Genomic DNA, 18,236 nt, shown 5'->3' on the forward strand with positions numbered 1-18,236 from the left:
TTAGACTCCCTATAGTGTGGAAACAGGTCCTTCGGCCTAACAATTCCACACTGACATTCTGAAGAATAACCCACCCAGACCCATTTCCATCTGACTAAGACGATGGGCAATTTAGCATGGCCATTTCACCTAACCTGGACGTCTTTGGACTGTGGGAGGAAACCAGAGGAAACCCATGCAGACACAGAGCAACTTTACATGGATAGTTGCCCAAGGCTGGAATCGAACCTTGGTCCTTGGTGTTGTGAGGTAGCAGTGCTAACCACTGTTTTAAAAAATTCTCAAGGTCAAGGACCAGGCTCGCAGGAAAGTAGTCTGACACAGAACAAACAGCCAAGAGGCGAGTCTGCTAGAATATAAGTGTTTTATTCCCCGCAGCGTCGCCACAACCAGGTCTCGTACTTACAACGGGTCTGGTTTATACTCACTCTACGTGTTACCGGAACTGGGAGCCGTCAGTTCTCGTAGAGCGGTTGCCAACAACCCACGCTCGGCGGTTAAACGTAACCCCGGAGCAGACTCCCGGGTCTGGCTTATACTCACTCTACATGTTACCGGAACTGGGAGCCGTCAGTTCTCGTAGAGCGGTTGCCAACAACCCACGCTCGGCGGTTAAACGTAACCCCGGAGCAGACTCAACCGAACTGGAGACCTTTCCAGCTGATATACTCTTTTCCAGATATAAACATTCATGTGAACAGCAGAGCAAGGCTAAAAAACACATTCCATTCTGGTTACATACAGATAAGAAGATTCACACGGGGAGGTGTGTAATAAGATTCACACGGGACTAAGCGACACCTTCCATTTTCGATTAGATTCACACATGTATTGGGACACAATTTTAACCCTTTCACCACATTCCACTGCTTGGCACATCACACATGTATTGGGACATAATTTTAACCCTTTCACCACAAGAGGGTAGGCAAAGAATTGGTAAATGGAATATAGTGTGGGAAAGTGTGAAGTTATGCAGTTTGGTAGGAAGATTAGAGGTGTAGATAATTTTCTAAATGGAGAAAAGCTTCAGTAACCTGAAGCACAAAGGAACTTGGGAGTCTGAGTTCAGGATTCTCTTAAAGTTAAAATGCAGGTTCAGTTGGCAGTTAGGAAGGCAAGTGTAACGTTAGCATTCATTTCAAGACGACTAGAAAACGAGGAGAAATACATTCCTGTATAAGGCTCTGGTCAGATCACATTTGGAATACTGAAAGCAGTTTTGAGCCCCATATCAAAGGAAGGATCTGCTGGCATTGGAAGGATTCCAGAGGACTTTTACAAGGATGACCCTGGGGATGAAGGGCTTGTCATATTAAGGGTGGTTGAGGATCTATACTTGGAGTTTAGAAGGATAAAGTGGGATCTGATTGAACTTGCAGAATACTGAGATGCCTGGATATGGACATGGAGAAGATCTTTCCACTAGTAGGAGAAACTAGAAACTAGGCACAGCCTCAAAGTGAATGGTCGACCCTTTAGGACTGAGATGAGGAATTTCTTCAGCCATAATGTGGTTAATCTGTGGCACTTATTGCTGCAGAGGGCTGTGGAGGCCAAGTCATTGTGAGTATTTAAGACGGATAGGTTATTGATTAGTAAGGGGTCAAGGGTTACAGAGACGAGACAAGGCAAGACAGAATGGGTTTGAGAAACATTATCAGCCATGATTGAATGACCGAGCAGACTCTATAAGTATGCTCCTATGACCATCCACCCTTTATATCATTATGGCTGACAACAAGTAAGTGCTTTCCTTATTTTGTATTTACTTTGAAATAGCAATAGTTACACAACATTTAACATTTGTCAGGCAGAGATTTTGTCCATTTGGTGTTTCAAAAAGTTAAAATACTATTATGTCTCCATTACAAGTGTGCAAAATTAACTAATAAAAGACGTACCCCCAATGGTTAACATATTCCTGCAAGTTGAAGTTTGGACATGATTGTTTGAATGTTTCCTCTCATTATGGTGTTTTCTCTGTGCTATAATGTAGATGATTGATGTCCTTAAGGCTAAGATATCAGAACAGCAACAGCAACAGATGGCTCAGGAAATGCAGCTGACAACATTGCACACGGAGCGCCAGGAGCTACATGAGCAAGTGGAAGTGCAACACAAGTAAGTCCAAAAATAAACCATTATATGTACCATTAAGCAGAATTATACTGATTGTTTTAATCTCTATCTCTATCTCTATTTCATTCACAAAACCATTCTTGATGTAGTTGGAGTTTTTGAACCTGGAAAGAAAGCTACAAATGTATTAACTTTTAAAATCTTAAAACAAAAGAATTTCTTTGCAATTTCATTTTATCTCCCATTGCCTCTTGATGGTGTTGACTTATCTTGGAATTTGGTTCCAATGCAACTGGCAAGCCTTCAGTTTTTCGTCCTAGTCCCATAAGAGTCCACAGACTGCCATTATCTTCATTCAGCATCATCAGGCAACAGAGCAGTTTGAAATGGCTGCTGTCTCCATTATCCTGGCGTGGCTTGACATCTGCAGTCTCTGTCTTTTGTTAAATAGACTGCATCTCTAGGTTTGGATTTACTGGCGTAGTTGTCCTCTGCTGCCTCAGCCGTGACCATTATTCATAGGTGAGCCAAGATAGTAAATGTCAAAAGGCCAATCATTTCTGTGGGCTTTACAAATGAACTTGATCTATCATTTTCTGTAGAGGTATAAAATTTAGGAGTGGAATCCAAGTAAAAGTTGACTGCCCTAACTTAGGGAAACTTCAGCTGAATGTACGATGTTAGTACTGCCCTAGTTAAGGTCAGCTTCAGAAGGAGATTGAATGGAATTTTTCTCACGTATGTGGCTGAGACGTAGGAACAGAAGAAAGACTCTGTTGAAATTTTGCAAAGAAGAGTGGTAGAGATTCATAGACCCATGAAAAAATAAAACTGAAATTTAAAACAAAAGGAATCTCCTTATGTTACCTCTTTTATTTTTGGAGATTTCTGTGACCTAACTTGTTTTAAATTTTGTCTCCTTTCCCAAAATAGGAAGTGGCAAGAGGCTGTGCAAAAGATTCAGACTCTTGAAGCAGCTCAAGTGGTTAATGCTGAGAATGAGCAGAAATTGAAGGTGAGCAACAGTTTGATTATTCTCACTGTTCTCAAGAAAGTGAACAGGATATTCTGTTTGTCATTGCAGAGTAATGGATGTTGCTAAATGAGCTGCTTGACGAAGGGCTTGAGTAATTGAGTAAAATGGGAGAAAGTGAGGACTGCAGATGCTGGAGGTCAGAGCTGAAAAATGTGTTGCTGGAAAAGCGCAGCAGGTTAGGCAGCATCAAAGGAGCAGGAGAATCAACGTTTTGGGCATAAGCCCTTCTTCAGGAATCCTGAAGAAGGGCTTATGCCCGAAACGTCGATTCTCCTGCTCCTTTAATGCTGCCTGACCTGCTGCGCTTTTCCAGCAACACATTTTTCAGTAATTGAGTAAAATGGTGATTCAGTAAGATTTTGTGATATACTCTGTGTTTTGGTGCTGAAGTACTTAAACCACGTGGACTAAGAGCTCATATTTCAGTTCCCATTGAGCTTTACTCAGTTGTGGGTACCAATAGACTGCTGTAGTCAAACCTGAGAACTTTGAATGTGTGAAGGGGAAGAGATCATTAACTGTTTATGTTTCCAAGTTTTATCCACTGGCTACTGTTGTAATAAGTGAGAGTGAGAATAGATTGAATTTAGCAGTAATGTTCCCTGTTTTTGAGTAATCCATCATGATTTACTACTGAATGATTGACTACAATGGAACTCAAAAGTTGGACGAAGTATGATGATACTGCTTGCATCCACAAAATCATGTTGCCTGGAACATTATTTGGAGAATATAAGGCAAAATGAAAATGAGAAAATAAAGCTTAAAAATTCCAATGCTTATGTCTGGTTTCTTAATTTTACAGGAATTAGAGAATAAAATGACTCAGCAAGAACAAGACTCTGTGATTGTAAAGAACATGCGGTCAGATCTAGGTCGAATTCCTGAACTGGAGAAAGAGCTTCGACAGCTGAAGGAGAAGAATGCCTATTGCAGGTAAATAAATGTGATCATCTGATTAGTCACTTTTCTGGTGAAGCATCTTGATTATAACATGCAATATTTTCATGAAATATGCTGAATTAAAGGCAAACATGATATCCCTCAAATTCAGATCAGCCTATTTGATCATAAGAGACTAATCTGTGAATATGGTGTATTCTCATTGAACCTTTGTACAATGCTGCTTTTTAATGTACCTGTATTCGTTTAAGATCACTTGCACAGCTGGTCCTGGAGAATTGTTACACTTACATCAAATATGGTTAAATGCTCTCTGTACGTTTTTGAGCTATTATCCATTTCTGAGAGAAACTGTCAACTTCTTTGCAAAATGAAATAAGATCTTTGATACTAAAGAGGGATGAAGAAACTTCTGGCTACATCTGTGGAGAAAGAAACAGAACTAACATTTCAAGTCTGGTACTACTGTTCAGAACTGAAGAAGTTCTCTGTCCACAGATGCTGCCAGATCTGCTGAGTTTCTCCAATATTCTCTCTCTCTTTCAGATTTCCAGTGTTTTTGTATTTTGATTTTATGGAAGATTTTCGATGCTGGTAATGGAGTAAGGAATGAAACTCTCTCTCTGTCCGCTCTGCCATTCCCTCTCTCTCTGCTCTGCCACCTTCTCTCTCTGCTCTGCCACCCTCCTCCTCTGTCCTCTCTGCCACCCCCTCTCTCTGACTACTCTCTCACCCTCCCTCCCAACGGCTCTCCCTCATGTCCTGTGTCCATCACTCCCTTCCTCGTTCACGCAGGTAGTCTCTTTCATTCTTCACACATCCACTGTCCACTCTCCCTCACTCCTTCACACTCTCTCTGGCCACTAGTCCTCTCACTCTCATCCACAATCCCAATTACCACAATCCCTCCGTATGTCCACTTCCCTTTACTGTCTCTGCAAAATCTCCCTCCCTCTCACTCAATCCGTCTGTCCAATCCCTCTTCCTCACTCTCTCTGTCCAATTTCCCTCAGTCCTTCTGTCCACACTCCCTTGGTCTGTTTGTGCATTCTGTTTCACCTTCTCCATTGATTGCCCCTCATTACATTCATTTTCCCCCTTACACCCTTCTCTCTATGCTATCCTTACTCTCTCCGTCCACTCTTCCTGACTATCTCTTTAATCCACCTTTCTCTCTAATCACTCTTGCTGTTGTGAAGTTATCAGTCTCTTTCTTTCACTTTCTAGCACATCATCCTGTGTCCAGCTCTTCTCCTTGTAAAACACTCGACTCTTTGACATTAAAAATTCTTTTCATGTCCACGCTTTTATCGACAGTGCTGGCTTGTGGGTGAGTGAATGGTTACTCAGCTGTGTTTTTGTGTTTGCAACTCGAAGTGTGTGATAAACTGAAAAATAGGTTAAGTGACCATTTTGGGGTTATAGTAGCTTATCTGTTGCATTGATAGAATGTGAACAGTACGTGATGTACTGTTTGAATTACTTGCATTCTTTAAACCTGAAAATTTCTGCTTTATGCAGTAAATCCATTATTGCTGAAGCCCTCAGGAGCAAACCAGAATATAGCTGTATGTACTTGTGCGTAGAATAATTGATGCCCATTAAAATTAATGTGAAAACTGCAATTGCAATTCGAAAGCTGGCTGTCAAGTGGATGGATCAAATCACTTGGAATGTGCCGAATCCTTCATCATCATCTCAGTCAAAACCCTGGGACTCACTCTTTAATGCTGTAGGAGTACCACCACCTTCGCTTGCGTAATCGGGGAATGTTAGTAAATGCTAGATTTGCTCCCATTGGCCACATCCCAAGAATAAATAAATATACTAAAATTTAAAATGAAATGCATAATCATACCTGGAACCATAACAAGATGGTTATGGGGCTGTTCTCCTTGGACAGAAGAAGATCTAATGGAGGTTTTCAAAATCGTGAGTGGGCTGGATCAAGTAGATAGAAATAAACTATTTCTCCTTGTAAAAGAAACAAGAATGAGATGACATATTTTTAAAGTGATATGTAACTGAAGCATATGTGACGTGAGCAAACGCTTCCTCACACAGCAAGTAATTAGGTGGGGGAAGCATTGCCTGGAAATGTGGCGGAGAAATGATCAATTGAGACATTGAAGAGGGGTGTTGGATGGTTATTTGGGTAGAAATGGTGCACAGGAATAGGGGAAAAGGCAGGAGAATGGTCCTAGGTGATAGAACCGGTGCAGGCCTAATGGCCTCCTTTTGCATTGTAATAATTCTATGATTAATAAGCAAGTTTAGACTCACAGAAAAGTGAAATCCTGCAGTTTTCTTGGAACATGGCCATTCATTGTAGTTTGTAGCTTGGCTGACTGGTATGCAGAAAGTTTATTTGTATGTGAATATAAGGTTAAGTAGTAAACCTGTTTGAGTGATATTACATGCCAGATAGAACTTCCTCAGGACATATTCTTGGCAGACTGGGTGCTCCATCTATTTGTGAAACTCTATTGCTCTTTCCTCTGGGAGGGCCATCTGAATGGAGGTGGGGCGTCTAAGTGGCAGGGGCTGCTTCACAGGAGATGGAGGCTGTTGTATTTCAGGAGGGTATTCCAATGATGTTTCATGGTATCCCTACAGTGTGGAAGCATTCGGCCCATCAAGTTCACACTGCCCCTTCCAGAGAGCATCCCATCCCTCTATCCTATCCCTGTAACCCTGCATTTCCCATGGCTATCCAACTAGCCTGCACATCTTTAGACTGTTGGAGGACACTGAAGCACCCGATGGAAACCCACACAGACACAGGAAAGATGTGCAAAATTCTCGCAGACAATTGCCCAAGGCTGGAATCAAATTTGGTTCCTGCTGCTGTAAGGCAGCAGTGCTAACTGCTGAGCCAATGTGCAACCCTATTGGGGAACAGGTTTTTTAAGTATCCTCACAATGAGTGAACTTGCCCTGTTAGGCCCTTTTGGTGCAGTGGCAGTGTCCCTGCTCTGAGCCAGGAGGTCTAGGCTAACACTCCAGTTGCTCCAGAAGAGTGCTGTAACATCATTGAGTAGGTCAGTTAGAAAATAATCTGAAAATGCCCCGTATGTTTGAGCAATTAGCCCCACAGTTTTATTTTCTGAAGGACCAAAGTTGATATCAGGAGGTCAGACTGAGAGTCCGTAAGTAGACACCGCATATTCCATCATTGCATAAGCAACATTTCTCACCATGGTCCAAGGACCAGCCACTGGGAATGTGATCCTGAGGGAAATCTGGACATAATGGGAGCTTTTTATCCAGGCCGTTCTTTGAAATGTAACTCTGCCCTATATTAAATATTATTTAATCACCAGTACGATTTCACAAAGAGTATGCCGACCATTTGAAGTCCTTACGTGAAGCGTGGTTAAAGGCCGAGATCATGTAGGTATAAAGATCATTGCAGGTAGTAGTCAGCTAAACAGGCTGGAAGATCTGTACGAAGATCTATAAATTCAACAATTCAAGTCTGAAATGGCTCTGGTTTGGAACCCACTTATGGGAATTGACAGGTTAACTCTGATTCTGACTCCACAGAGGCTGCCAGACCAGCCACGTTTTTCCCACATTTTCTAAAAATGTTTTCAGCATCCACAGTACTTTGATTTTATTCCTGGCTTGAAGACTCCACCACTCCGTCTCTTGCTAAATGCTCACTTAGGGAGTCTGAGATCAAACTGCAATTGTCCTCAATTCCTTGGGCCAGAACAGTAAGAAATGTCTGAACAGATAACGATCCACTGCCCCCTGCTGGATGTTGTGTGCTTGAACAGAGTACAGTTGAGTGTTTGAATGGGCAGTGATGGTCCCTGTTGTTGAATAGCAAGGTCATATTTGTTTTCAAAGCATGCACATGAAGAATGGGGATGTGGGGCTAGGGGGGTGGGGGAGCTGGGTCAAGGGGAGGGCTATTTGGAGGGCAATAAGATGAAGAAGTCAAATTAATTTTCTTCTGTGAATAATATGATTGGACAGGTATGGAGAAGTCATTTCACAGGATTTTACACAGACCCATTGTATCCATTTTCCTCCAGATTTTCATCAGTGTTGCCATGATGTTGTACTTAGTGCGTCGAGCTCACCAGGAACTGAATAAGACCATCCAGGCCCATGATGCCAAGCAGCCTGAGGATGAAGCTGTTCCAGACAATGACAAGGAAACGCACAGTACCAAAAGAACCAACATTCCACCTGATATGGACTTTGTGTGACCAACAAACTTGAACGTGTTGAGCTGAAGCATGAAGGCAGATGACCACTGGGTGTGGAAAGGGGATAGGAGAAGTCCGAGGTAGCATACATCCCCATAGTTAACATGTTCGATTACTGACTGGACCTGGCACAGATATTGGAGAGTCCAGTTATGAAGGTGGGGAGTGGAGAAGGCCTGTGGGTATGCCCAATATGTTGGTGCTTCCCAAACCTTGAAATGATAGCTTCTGGATTGCTGTTGCAGAAGATGGCCAAAGTTTATCGCACTTTCCCTGAAATGCCGACATATTGCTGGTCTTGTCGGCTGGGATTTGCACCCAGTATTGGGAGTGGTCAGTGTTATGGCTGGTTCTAGAGTCTGTACTGGCTTTGGCCATTGGGGTGTTGCCTGCTGGAGCAGGAGAAGCTCTGCTGACACTGTTATTGAATTCATTGGGGGATAGGGAAGTGCACACCCAATGCTATCAGGCCAGACATGCCTGGCTCAGCTTGTCAGTGCCTTACTCTTAGCTGTGAGTACTGGAGCTAAATTTGGGTGGTGGGCTTCAGATGTTTGGGAGAACCTATTGAAGGTGCCTGGCTGGTTTCATCTGGATTTAAATCCAAAGCACGAGAACTGCCTTAATGCTGCTCTCAAGTGGCAATCTTGATGAGATGATCAATCGACTGATGTGGACAATAGAAGACAGTTCATGAGGGATAGCTGCTCTTGTACCTAACTCAGATATGGGGCCTATTATGTGGGACAGTGGAAAGGGAGCTTTACTCTCTCCCTAAGCACTCCAGTCTGGGCCATGCAGAACTGGTTTCTAAGCACTTCTACCCATTCACTTATCTAGTCCAGATCTGTTTTCTCAATATTCCAATGCAGATCTCTTTATATATTTTTTAAAAATCTCCCTCTCATTTGCTGATGACCTAATTTCTAACATGTTGAAGAATAACTTCTCATACACTGCAGTGGAAATTAACTATTAAATTAAAATATCTGCAGTCTGTTGTTGAAACAACCAGTAATGAAGGTTTAATTTACAGTAATGAAGCACAGGATCGTTATAGAGCTTGCAATGGGGTTAATGCCTGAAACCATTTCTAGACTCTGCCATCGATTGGGAGATGTTGTTTGGAGCATTTATCCTACGCTTCCATAAATCTGGTTAAAAACTTAGCAGAAATATTGCTGCTGTGAAAGTGCCTGACATCTTTCTGCTGATATTGATCATGAGATTGATCATGATGCTAGCAAATTAAATAAATATGTTTTTTAACATATTGTGTCTGATTTAACACGATAACTGGTATAAACTTTGGTCAGCCTTTTGTTTTTACTTAACACTCCTGAAATTTCTGCAGAGTGTGAAAGGTGCAGGGCGAATGAAAGAAAGAAAGAAAGAATTCCTGTCACATTTCAAACAGATTTAAAATCCCGTGCTTTTGTGCAGATGCAGAATCCCAGTCAGTTATAGGTTCAGATAGATGTCGGAATCTGTGGGGTGGTGGGGAGGATTCTGGAGCCATTGGGAGGCAGGGCTGTAGACAAGCTGACTGATTTGAGGTGGGGGTGGGGGAAACAAAGAAGCCCCTGTTTTACTGCAGGAACAAGGTTCCTCCTGTTCCCTGAGAGTGTTGGAATGATGGGAGAAAGGGATTTAGCTTCTCAGTGTGCTGAGTTCAGCTCACATGGAACTATGACCCTGGAGCAATATGAGACAGTAAACAATGCTGCAGGAAGTACAGGGCTGTCAATTAGTGATATATTACTATCAAGACAGATTATAAATTAGATTATTTATTTTCTTGTGTCAATCATTTGCTAAACAAGTATATCCTATCTAATTATTAACTTACTTAAACAAATCTGTCCTACAGCCAGTAACCAGCTTTAATTGGTCCTGTTTCAGCAAGGATTCGTAGAGAGAGAACTGGAGTCCAAAACTAGACAACATAGTTTTAAGGTGAGAGGGGAAAGATTTAAAAAGGGACCTTTAAAGGGTAATCTTTTCACACAGAGTGGTGCTTGTACGGAATGAGCTACCAGAGGAGGTAATAGAGGCAGGTACAATATTTAAAAGGCATCTGGGTAGGTATATGAAAAGGGGGGGGTATGGGCCAAATGCTGGCAAATGGGACTAGATTAGGATATCTGGTCAGCATGGATGACTTGGACCGAAAGGTCTGTTTCTGTGCTGTACATATCTTTGACTCAGACTCTCTGATTATGAAGCTGTGTCCTCAATAGGTGGCACTAAACAACTGGTTTACTGTTTATCGAACAAGCACAGCATTGGACGGAAAGGATTAAACATCTCCTGCTCTGACTCATGTTAGGGCAGACTTTAACTGCAGTGTGGAGGGCTTCAATTCTCCCGAAGTACTTCAGCTCACGCAAAGCTCTGCTGCCTAACTTGTACCAATTCTCATTCACTCATCACTTCTGTATTTGATGACCTACATTTGTTTCTAGATAAGTAGCACTCAATTTTAGAATTCTCTTCATTTTCAAATCCTTCCATAGCCTTGCTTCTACAACTTCCTGTCACCTCTCAGCCCTCCCAGATATCTGCTTTCCTCCAATTCTGACCTCCTACATCTCACTGATTCCCTTCCTTCCAGCATTGGCTACCATTACTTTCTTTGGATGTTAGCACTGTAGCCTTGTGACTCGATGCATGAGTTAATAACTTTGACAAACTTACATGGAGGCCAGTCTCTAGCTGGGACATTTCGTGTATAGTCACCTCATCACAGGCAGGATATCACTGTCCAAAGAGTCAGGACAAGCAGTAAAGAAAGATGGACCTAGGAATATATTCCACATCCGTAGCTTAATTCCATCCACTATTATACTTTTTGCTGTCTGTGCCCCTTTTCATGTCTCAAGATATTTTATAACTAATGAAAAGCACTTAGAATAGTTTTTGTTATATTATAGAAATCTCACAAACTACAAAGCGATAATGACCAAATGATCTGCTTTTCTTAATTTTGACTGTGGACTGTGTATTGGCCCAGAAAGCAGGAATGAACACCCATGATCCTCAAGAATGTGTCTTGGGATCTCTCACATCGAACTGAGAGTTTGAATGAGGTCTCCATTTCATCCAAAATCTGTCACCTTCAACAGTGTAGCACTCTCTCAGTACTGCACCGAAATACCGGCCTAGTTTATTGCGTAGTGGGAGCTGAACCCATACCGTTGTCACTCAAAAGTAAGTGTTACAGTTGTAAAGCAAAGGTTGACTCCCCACCCAAAACAGAAACAACCAAAGAGGAGCACCTTGCACTATAATCTGTAAAAAGAGTGTGAAAAGTGGTGTAACCTGCTCTTCAGCAGCTTCTAGTGATAAATAAAATAAATCCTTGACACTTTAAAATCAACAAGTAACAATTTATTTATCTAACTCTAACAGTGAACAAACTTACTAAACTGAATAAATCCTCTGTAACTACTAACTATTCCTGAATAAAACTGTATTCTAACAGATGAAAGGCTTAACAGACAATCAATTTTTCAATGTATAATTTCAGTTACATCACACTGCAAATTTTTGCTATACATTCTGTGTTATGATCGAGCCCTCCACTATCACCTGATGGAGGAGTGTCGCTCCGAAAGCTAGTGTGCTTCCAATTAAACCTGTTAGACTATAACCTGGTGTTGTGTGATTTTTAACTGAATAAAACAAGATTCTAATGGTATGCTATTCCAATAAATACAAGTTCACTCATATACAGAAAAACAGAATTTAGTCTCTTGAAATTGAAGCCAGGTTATGTGTCTGTCAGAATTTTCTGTGCCTTCTTCTGTCTAGGCTTCTGTCAGAAACGCCTTTTCTCCAATTCTTCATCATTGGTACCGTTATTCTTTAGATAGTGCTTTCTCTAATACAGAGATGATGGTGAGAGTCAATTTCTCTCTCGAATGTTGAGGGCTTTTAGCTCTGGCAGATGGCAGTTAGCTTTAGGGTCTTAGTCTAACTTCCTGCTTCTTTTATACCTGTGATGACATATCAATATTACTTACAATAGCAGTGGCCCTATGTTGTCAAAACCATCAGATTTAAATTTAAATTAGTATCTGAGTGCCTGGTTCAAATTGATTGGCTAAGTTCAAGAACTTGTCTTGGTTAAAAAGTGCTGCTTGGCCTACTTATTGTATGGCCTTTCAATGCAAATGTTTCGGGCTGTCTCTGTACTTGCATTTTGAATCTCTGAGCACAGAAAAAGCACCATATTTTAAAGGGACCATGTAATGCCTCTCACCTCCCTAGCATTTTAGAATTTTACAAACCAAATTCTAATTTCCTACCTCCCAATCTACAATTACACTACTCAACTTCGCAACACTTCCCCACGCCCCCCTACTTAAGAAAATAATGAACCATCATTATGAAAAGATGTCTTATTTTATTTTAAACTCTTAACTCCATTACTAGACCCTTGGCTCATTAATCTACAGTTACACATTTTATACTAATTATATATAACATTGAATGCTACAGTTTCTATCTTATGTAAACATTTTTCTTTAAAACTTGCAATAAAGCATCTACGATAATATTTTCATGACCCGCAATGTGTATAATCTTCTGACACGAGACTCATAAAAAATAATCTGGTACACTTGTCCTTAAATCTTTCCAGAAATGTCAAAGGATTGTAATCGATATGCACATTAGTCTCTGATGCATTGTTTGCAATGTAAACATTAAAATGTTGTAAGGCCATTACCAAACTCAATATTCAACCATTGAAAAAGAGGGGTTTTTTTCTGGTGGATATTGAGTTGTTTTGAAAAATAACCAATTAGCCTTTCAATGGAGTAAACTAGTTTGATTCATCTGGAGCATTTCTAACAGCAAAAAATATAAAGTATTAATATATAATAATACCTTTATCCCAATCATTTAGGTAATCCTGGCAATAAGACCTCAATGTGCTCTTTAGGGTTTGATGCCACCTTTCCATTGCTACCTCAGGTTCAAGATGGTACACACTTGATGTGAAGTGTTGAATGCCTAAACTATTCATGACCACCTCAAATGATTTGGCAGTAAAATTGAACCCTGCTCTGACTGAATTTCCCTGGGTAATCAATAACGGGTAAAGGAAGCAAGCAACTCCTCCACAATCATTTTTGACTTGACATTCCATATCGGAATTTCCCCTGGAAAGCTGGTAGACATATCCATTATGGTTAGCAGATACTGATTTCCATGTTTGGTTTTAAGGAGGAGACCTACACAATTGATTACAATCCGTGTAAAAGGTTCTTCAAATGTGGGAATTGGCATCAAAGGTCCTGTTTTTATCACTGCCTGTGGTTTTCCTACCATCTGACACGTTTGACAGGTATGGCAAAATTCAACTGCATCTTTAGGTAATCTAGGCCAATAAAAATGCTTCTGTATCTTAGCTTGAGTCTTCCTCTCTCCTAGATGACCTCCTACAGGTAATTTGTATGATATCCGCAATATTTCCTGTCTGTATTCTACCAGCAAGACAATCTGGTGAACTTCCACCCAGTTCTCATCTGCACTACCCTGCTGTGGTTTCCATTTCCACCTTAAGATTTTATCCTTCAGCTGATAGCATTCTGGATTGCAGTCTGATTCTTTTTCTGAGTAGGCTTTATGATATAAATCTTTTATTGTCTCATCTTTTTGTTATAAACTTTATTAATCTTTCAGAACTAAATACCTCTGCCTGATCCTCTACCTGCTTAGTTTTTCCTTTACCAGCTCATCAAACAGCGTGTCAGTTAACTGGACCTCAACTGATTCATCTTTCTCTTTTGTTCTCCCTTCTTGTTTTAACATATGGCTGTGGGATCTTATCACCACACAGATTGGAAAAATTCCAGGGTATTTTTCTTTTAACTCCTCAGTTCTCTGGTTTTCTTTTGACTTTTCCACTATAATGGGCATCACTCCCACCTGTGAACCAACTGTATCATTTCCAAGAATAAATTGGATTCCTGTAATAGCCAGTTTTTCCATCACTCCCACTATCACTCCTCCAGTCTGGATTGGACTTTCCAGCCTTATCTTACACAGGGGAACATTATTCATCTCTCCATTTATGCCCCAGATTACCACTCTCTTGGGCCATACTTCAGAAGATTGCAAATATTTTCATCTCTTACAGGAGTTAGTCTCTCTCTAATAGTATCTCTCAATATTTTAACTTCTTCACCTACTCCCCCTATTCCACCTGAGCAAATGTTACCCACACAGGTGAAGTCTTTGAAAAGACCGAGCACTATCTTACTATCCAGCCCGTGACTAGGCCGTGCACCCTCCTTCAGCTCCTGGACTTCTCTCAGGATTCCCTTCATTGCCTTAACTAATCCCACTGGTTTAGCCTCTTTTACCCCATCCTTTTTTCCTAGTGCCTTTCTTAAACCACCAGTATTGTGACTTTGTGTGTCCCAGCTTATTGCAGTGAAAACACTTGAGGTCTTTCACTCCTTTTCCACCTTCTTGGGTTTCTTTTTTCATATTGGTCAATAGTTCCCAGTGTGGTCTACCTTTTGTTTCTCATTGAAGGATTTCCCTCTTTAACAATTTCTATCCCTTATGGAATGAAATTGCTGTCTGAAGCTAGATTTGGATTTATGCACTGATGCATATTCATCTGCCATCTCTGCAGTTGTTCTCACTGTTTTAAAATTCTGTTCCTCAACATGAATTCTTATCACTTCTGGAAGTGAGCTTTTAAACTCCTCCAGCAGAATAATATCTCTAAGAGCCTCATATGTCTTTGCTATCTTTAGTGCTCTCATCCATCTATGGACTTTGCTCTGCTTAATTCTTTCAAACTCGATATGTCTGACCTGGTTCCTGAATTATTGTCTATATGCTTCTGGTACCAATTCATAGGCAGCTCAAAATAGCCTTTTTTACTTCTTCATATTCTCCTGACACCACCTCTGTCAGCACTGCAAACATCTCAGTAGCTCTGCCAACCAACGTGGACTGAATTAATATTACCCACGCAGTCACTGGCCAATTCACCAGTGTCACAAATTTTTCAAGGAAATGAAAAAGGCCTTTACATCATTTTCATTGAAATTTGGTAATGTTTGGACATATTTGGATGTATCCCCACCAGGCTGTTGGTTACGATGAGTTTGCTCATCATCACTTCAGTCTGTTACTTTTCCGTCTGTCATTTGAAGTCTTTTTGCTTCAAGTTCCAACTTCACCTTTTCTAACTCGAATATTCTTTCCTTTTTCCTCTGCATTTAACCGTAATTCAAACTGTTTCCTTTCTTTAAGTTCACTTTCTAACTCCAATTGTCTCATTTCCAATTTAATTTTTTGCAACTTCACTGTGCTTGACTGTTTCTCTGATATACTTAAACGCTTGGGCAACTCTGTTACAAATTCAACTTTCATATTATCCTTAAATAAACCCAATTTAGCATGTTAGCTAATAGTACAATTGTCACCTTTTTCTGCCTTTCTAACTTTCTTGACAACCGCTTTAGAAATGTAAAGAGCTATTTCACCACTTTTGACTTAACCAACAACAAGCAACCGTAATTAAACAGATTTTCTACTTCTCACTTAAGTTTTAAAGACCTCGAATACTAGTCCCCAAGTCTAAATCTGTCCAAATCCCAGACTGAAGCCCCCAATCTGTTATAAAGTGGAAGTTGACCTCCCCCGAGAACTAAAACCGAAACAACCAAAGAGGAGCAGCTCGCCCTACAATCTAAAGAGTGTGTGAAAAGTGGTATAACTTGCTACACAGCAACTTCTAGTGGTTAAATAAAATAAATCCCTGACACTCATTTTAAAATCAACAAGTAATAATTTATTTATCTAACTCTAACAGTGAACAAATTAACTAAACTGTTAACAACCCGAATTAATCCCTTCTAACTACTAACTATTCCCAAATAAAACAAAATTTGAATGGTATGCTGTTCCAATAAATACAATTCCTACTCATACAAACAAACAGAATTTAGTCTCTCGAAATTACAGCCAGGTTATGTGTCTTCTGGAATGTTCTGTGCTTTCTTCTGGAATGTTCTGTTTCTTCTTCCATCAAGTCTTCTGCTAAAAATGACTTTTCCTTCGATTCTTCATTGTTGGGACTTATTATTTAGATGGTGCTTTCTCTAATACATAGATGATTGTAAGAGCCAATTTGTCTCTTGCGTGCTGAGAGCTGTTAGCTCTGGCGGATGGCAGCTAGCTCTGGGGTCATTTTTTGTCCAACTGCTCCCTTTTATACCAGTGATGACATATCAATATTTCTTACAACAGGATTGGACCTATGTTGTCAAAACCATCAGATTTAAATTTAATAAGCTTTTGGTATCTAAGTACCTGTTTCAAATTGGTTGGCTAAATTCAAAAACCTGTTGTCTTGATAAAAACCACTACTTGATCTGCCGTGTGGCCTTTCGAGACAAATGTTTCAGTTCGGGCTCTCTATGTACTTGCATTTTAAATCTCTAAGCACAAACAAAGTGCCAAGTTTTACAGGGACCATGCAATGCTATCTCTCCCCCCCCAGCCAGCAGCATTTTACAATTACCAAGTTCTAACTTTCTGCCTCCCAATCTACAATTACGCGACCAAATTCGTAACATCATCCACTGAGCCCCTGTTGACATGAATCCAATTTCTCTTCCCATGGCAGGAATTGCCCAGCAAAACCTTCATTTCCCCAAATGGGCCTAATACACTGGAGAAAAGGATAGGTCAGTGCACAGGAGGAGTTGGTCTCTGAAAAGGAACTAGACTTGTTGGGCCTTTCCTGCTTTTAAATTTTTTTTTTCTAATCCCTGGCCCAGATTTCTTTTTAAGTCTGTTTGTAGAATGTGGGCACTTCTGTCTTGCACACCATTTATTACCCATTCCTAATCACCCATGAGAAGGTGATGGTGAAGGTGCTGTCTTGAACTGCTGCAGTCTTTTAGTGTAGGTGCAACCATAATATCAGACCTTTTAGCAGGTAAGTGCAACTGAGTTGCTTACTAGGCCATTTCAGAGGACATTTAAGAGTCAGCCACGTTGCTGAGAGACTGGAGTCACAGATAGACCAAACCAGATAAGGATGGTTGATTTCCTTCCCTAAAGGACATGAGTGAATCAGATGGCAATTGACAGTAGATCATGCTCACCATTAGACTAGCTTTTGATTTTAACCCTACTGCGAATCCTCTTGCAAGGATGCCTGCCTTGAAGAAGTTTTCCTCTTCTCTCTACAAGAATCTCAGGGAGTTCCTCTCCCACTGCAACTCCCAGGTCATTTCCTCTGCCCTGAAGCTCTTCAACCATGTCCTGAAACAAACTCGCTACCACAGCCACATTTGCTTCCTCAGTGCCTGCCTCCATAACCAACTCATCCCACACGGACTCCGGACCACCTTTAAACCAGCAGAGTTCGGACCCGAACAGGGCAAACAGTACAGACTACAGATTCAAAAACACCATCTCCTTCAAGATCATCCGCTCCACGCTTGCAGCAATGCGCTGGCACCTAACCTCTCTACAGTCAGCCCTGCCTCAGCTGAGGGCCACACTCTCTCAGAATTGCAAAGGACCCACTCTGTACTACATCCTCAGGAGAATTCATACTCTCAACAAACAGTATTTCAACTCCATCTCAAACATCAAAAACTGTAAGTACAACAAACTTTTATCTACCCACCTCCATAACCAGCGCTCCTCAAACATTCCAGAAGATTCCCCGGCCTCTGGAACTGCTCAGACGCCATTAGCCATGCGACTGGTGCAGCTGCCACTGCCGCGCTGATTGATGATGTCACATCCGCCCCCATCATGGCTACTCCCACAACCACTTCCGCCCCTCTCAATTCCTCATGCATCACACGTGACATCACTTCCGCCCCTCACATCATCCCTGATGTCACACGCTCAGTGACTTCCGCCACCCCTACTGCCGTGTCTGCCACCACTTCTGCCCCCACCAGCACCACTAACCTGCATTCTGCTGACATGCCCCCCACAGA

The 18,236-nt window shown here is 41.2% G+C and overlaps 1 protein-coding gene and 1 long non-coding RNA gene across 2 annotated transcripts; both read left to right on the top strand.

The window, feature by feature from the left end:
- Window positions 1–1,999: 1,999 nt before the first annotated feature.
- On the top strand, window positions 2,000–4,327 carry LOC122558643 (mitotic spindle assembly checkpoint protein MAD1-like). Its single transcript, XM_043707441.1, has 4 exons — window positions 2,000–2,124; window positions 3,016–3,097; window positions 3,924–4,054; window positions 4,273–4,327. The coding sequence occupies exons 1-4, from the start codon at window positions 2,000–2,002 to the stop codon at window positions 4,325–4,327; spliced, it is 393 nt and encodes a 130-aa protein (XP_043563376.1).
- A 443-nt stretch (window positions 4,328–4,770) lies between these two features.
- LOC122558604 lies at window positions 4,771–9,510 on the top strand. The gene is made up of 2 exons (XR_006314198.1): window positions 4,771–5,351; window positions 8,065–9,510. It is a non-coding gene; the product is annotated as an uncharacterized LOC122558604 (long non-coding RNA).
- Window positions 9,511–18,236: the final 8,726 nt, after the last annotated feature.

The sequence above is a fragment of the Chiloscyllium plagiosum genome, chromosome 17 (assembly GCF_004010195.1).
Source record: "Chiloscyllium plagiosum isolate BGI_BamShark_2017 chromosome 17, ASM401019v2, whole genome shotgun sequence".
Lineage (NCBI taxonomy): Eukaryota > Metazoa > Chordata > Chondrichthyes > Orectolobiformes > Hemiscylliidae > Chiloscyllium > Chiloscyllium plagiosum.

What these genes read in the sequence shown, in the direction of transcription:
- LOC122558643 (XM_043707441.1), top strand. Translation starts at nt 2,000, where the DNA reads ATGATTGATGTCCTTAAGGCTAAGATATCAGAACAGCAACAGCAACAG. An exon ending in CAAGTGGAAGTGCAACACAA is followed by an intron (nt 2,125 to 3,015) that starts GTAAGTCCAAAA and finishes TTCCCAAAATAG; the next exon opens with GAAGTGGCAAGAGGCTGTGC. An exon ending in AGAATGAGCAGAAATTGAAG is followed by an intron (nt 3,098 to 3,923) that starts GTGAGCAACAGT and finishes TTAATTTTACAG; the next exon opens with GAATTAGAGAATAAAATGAC.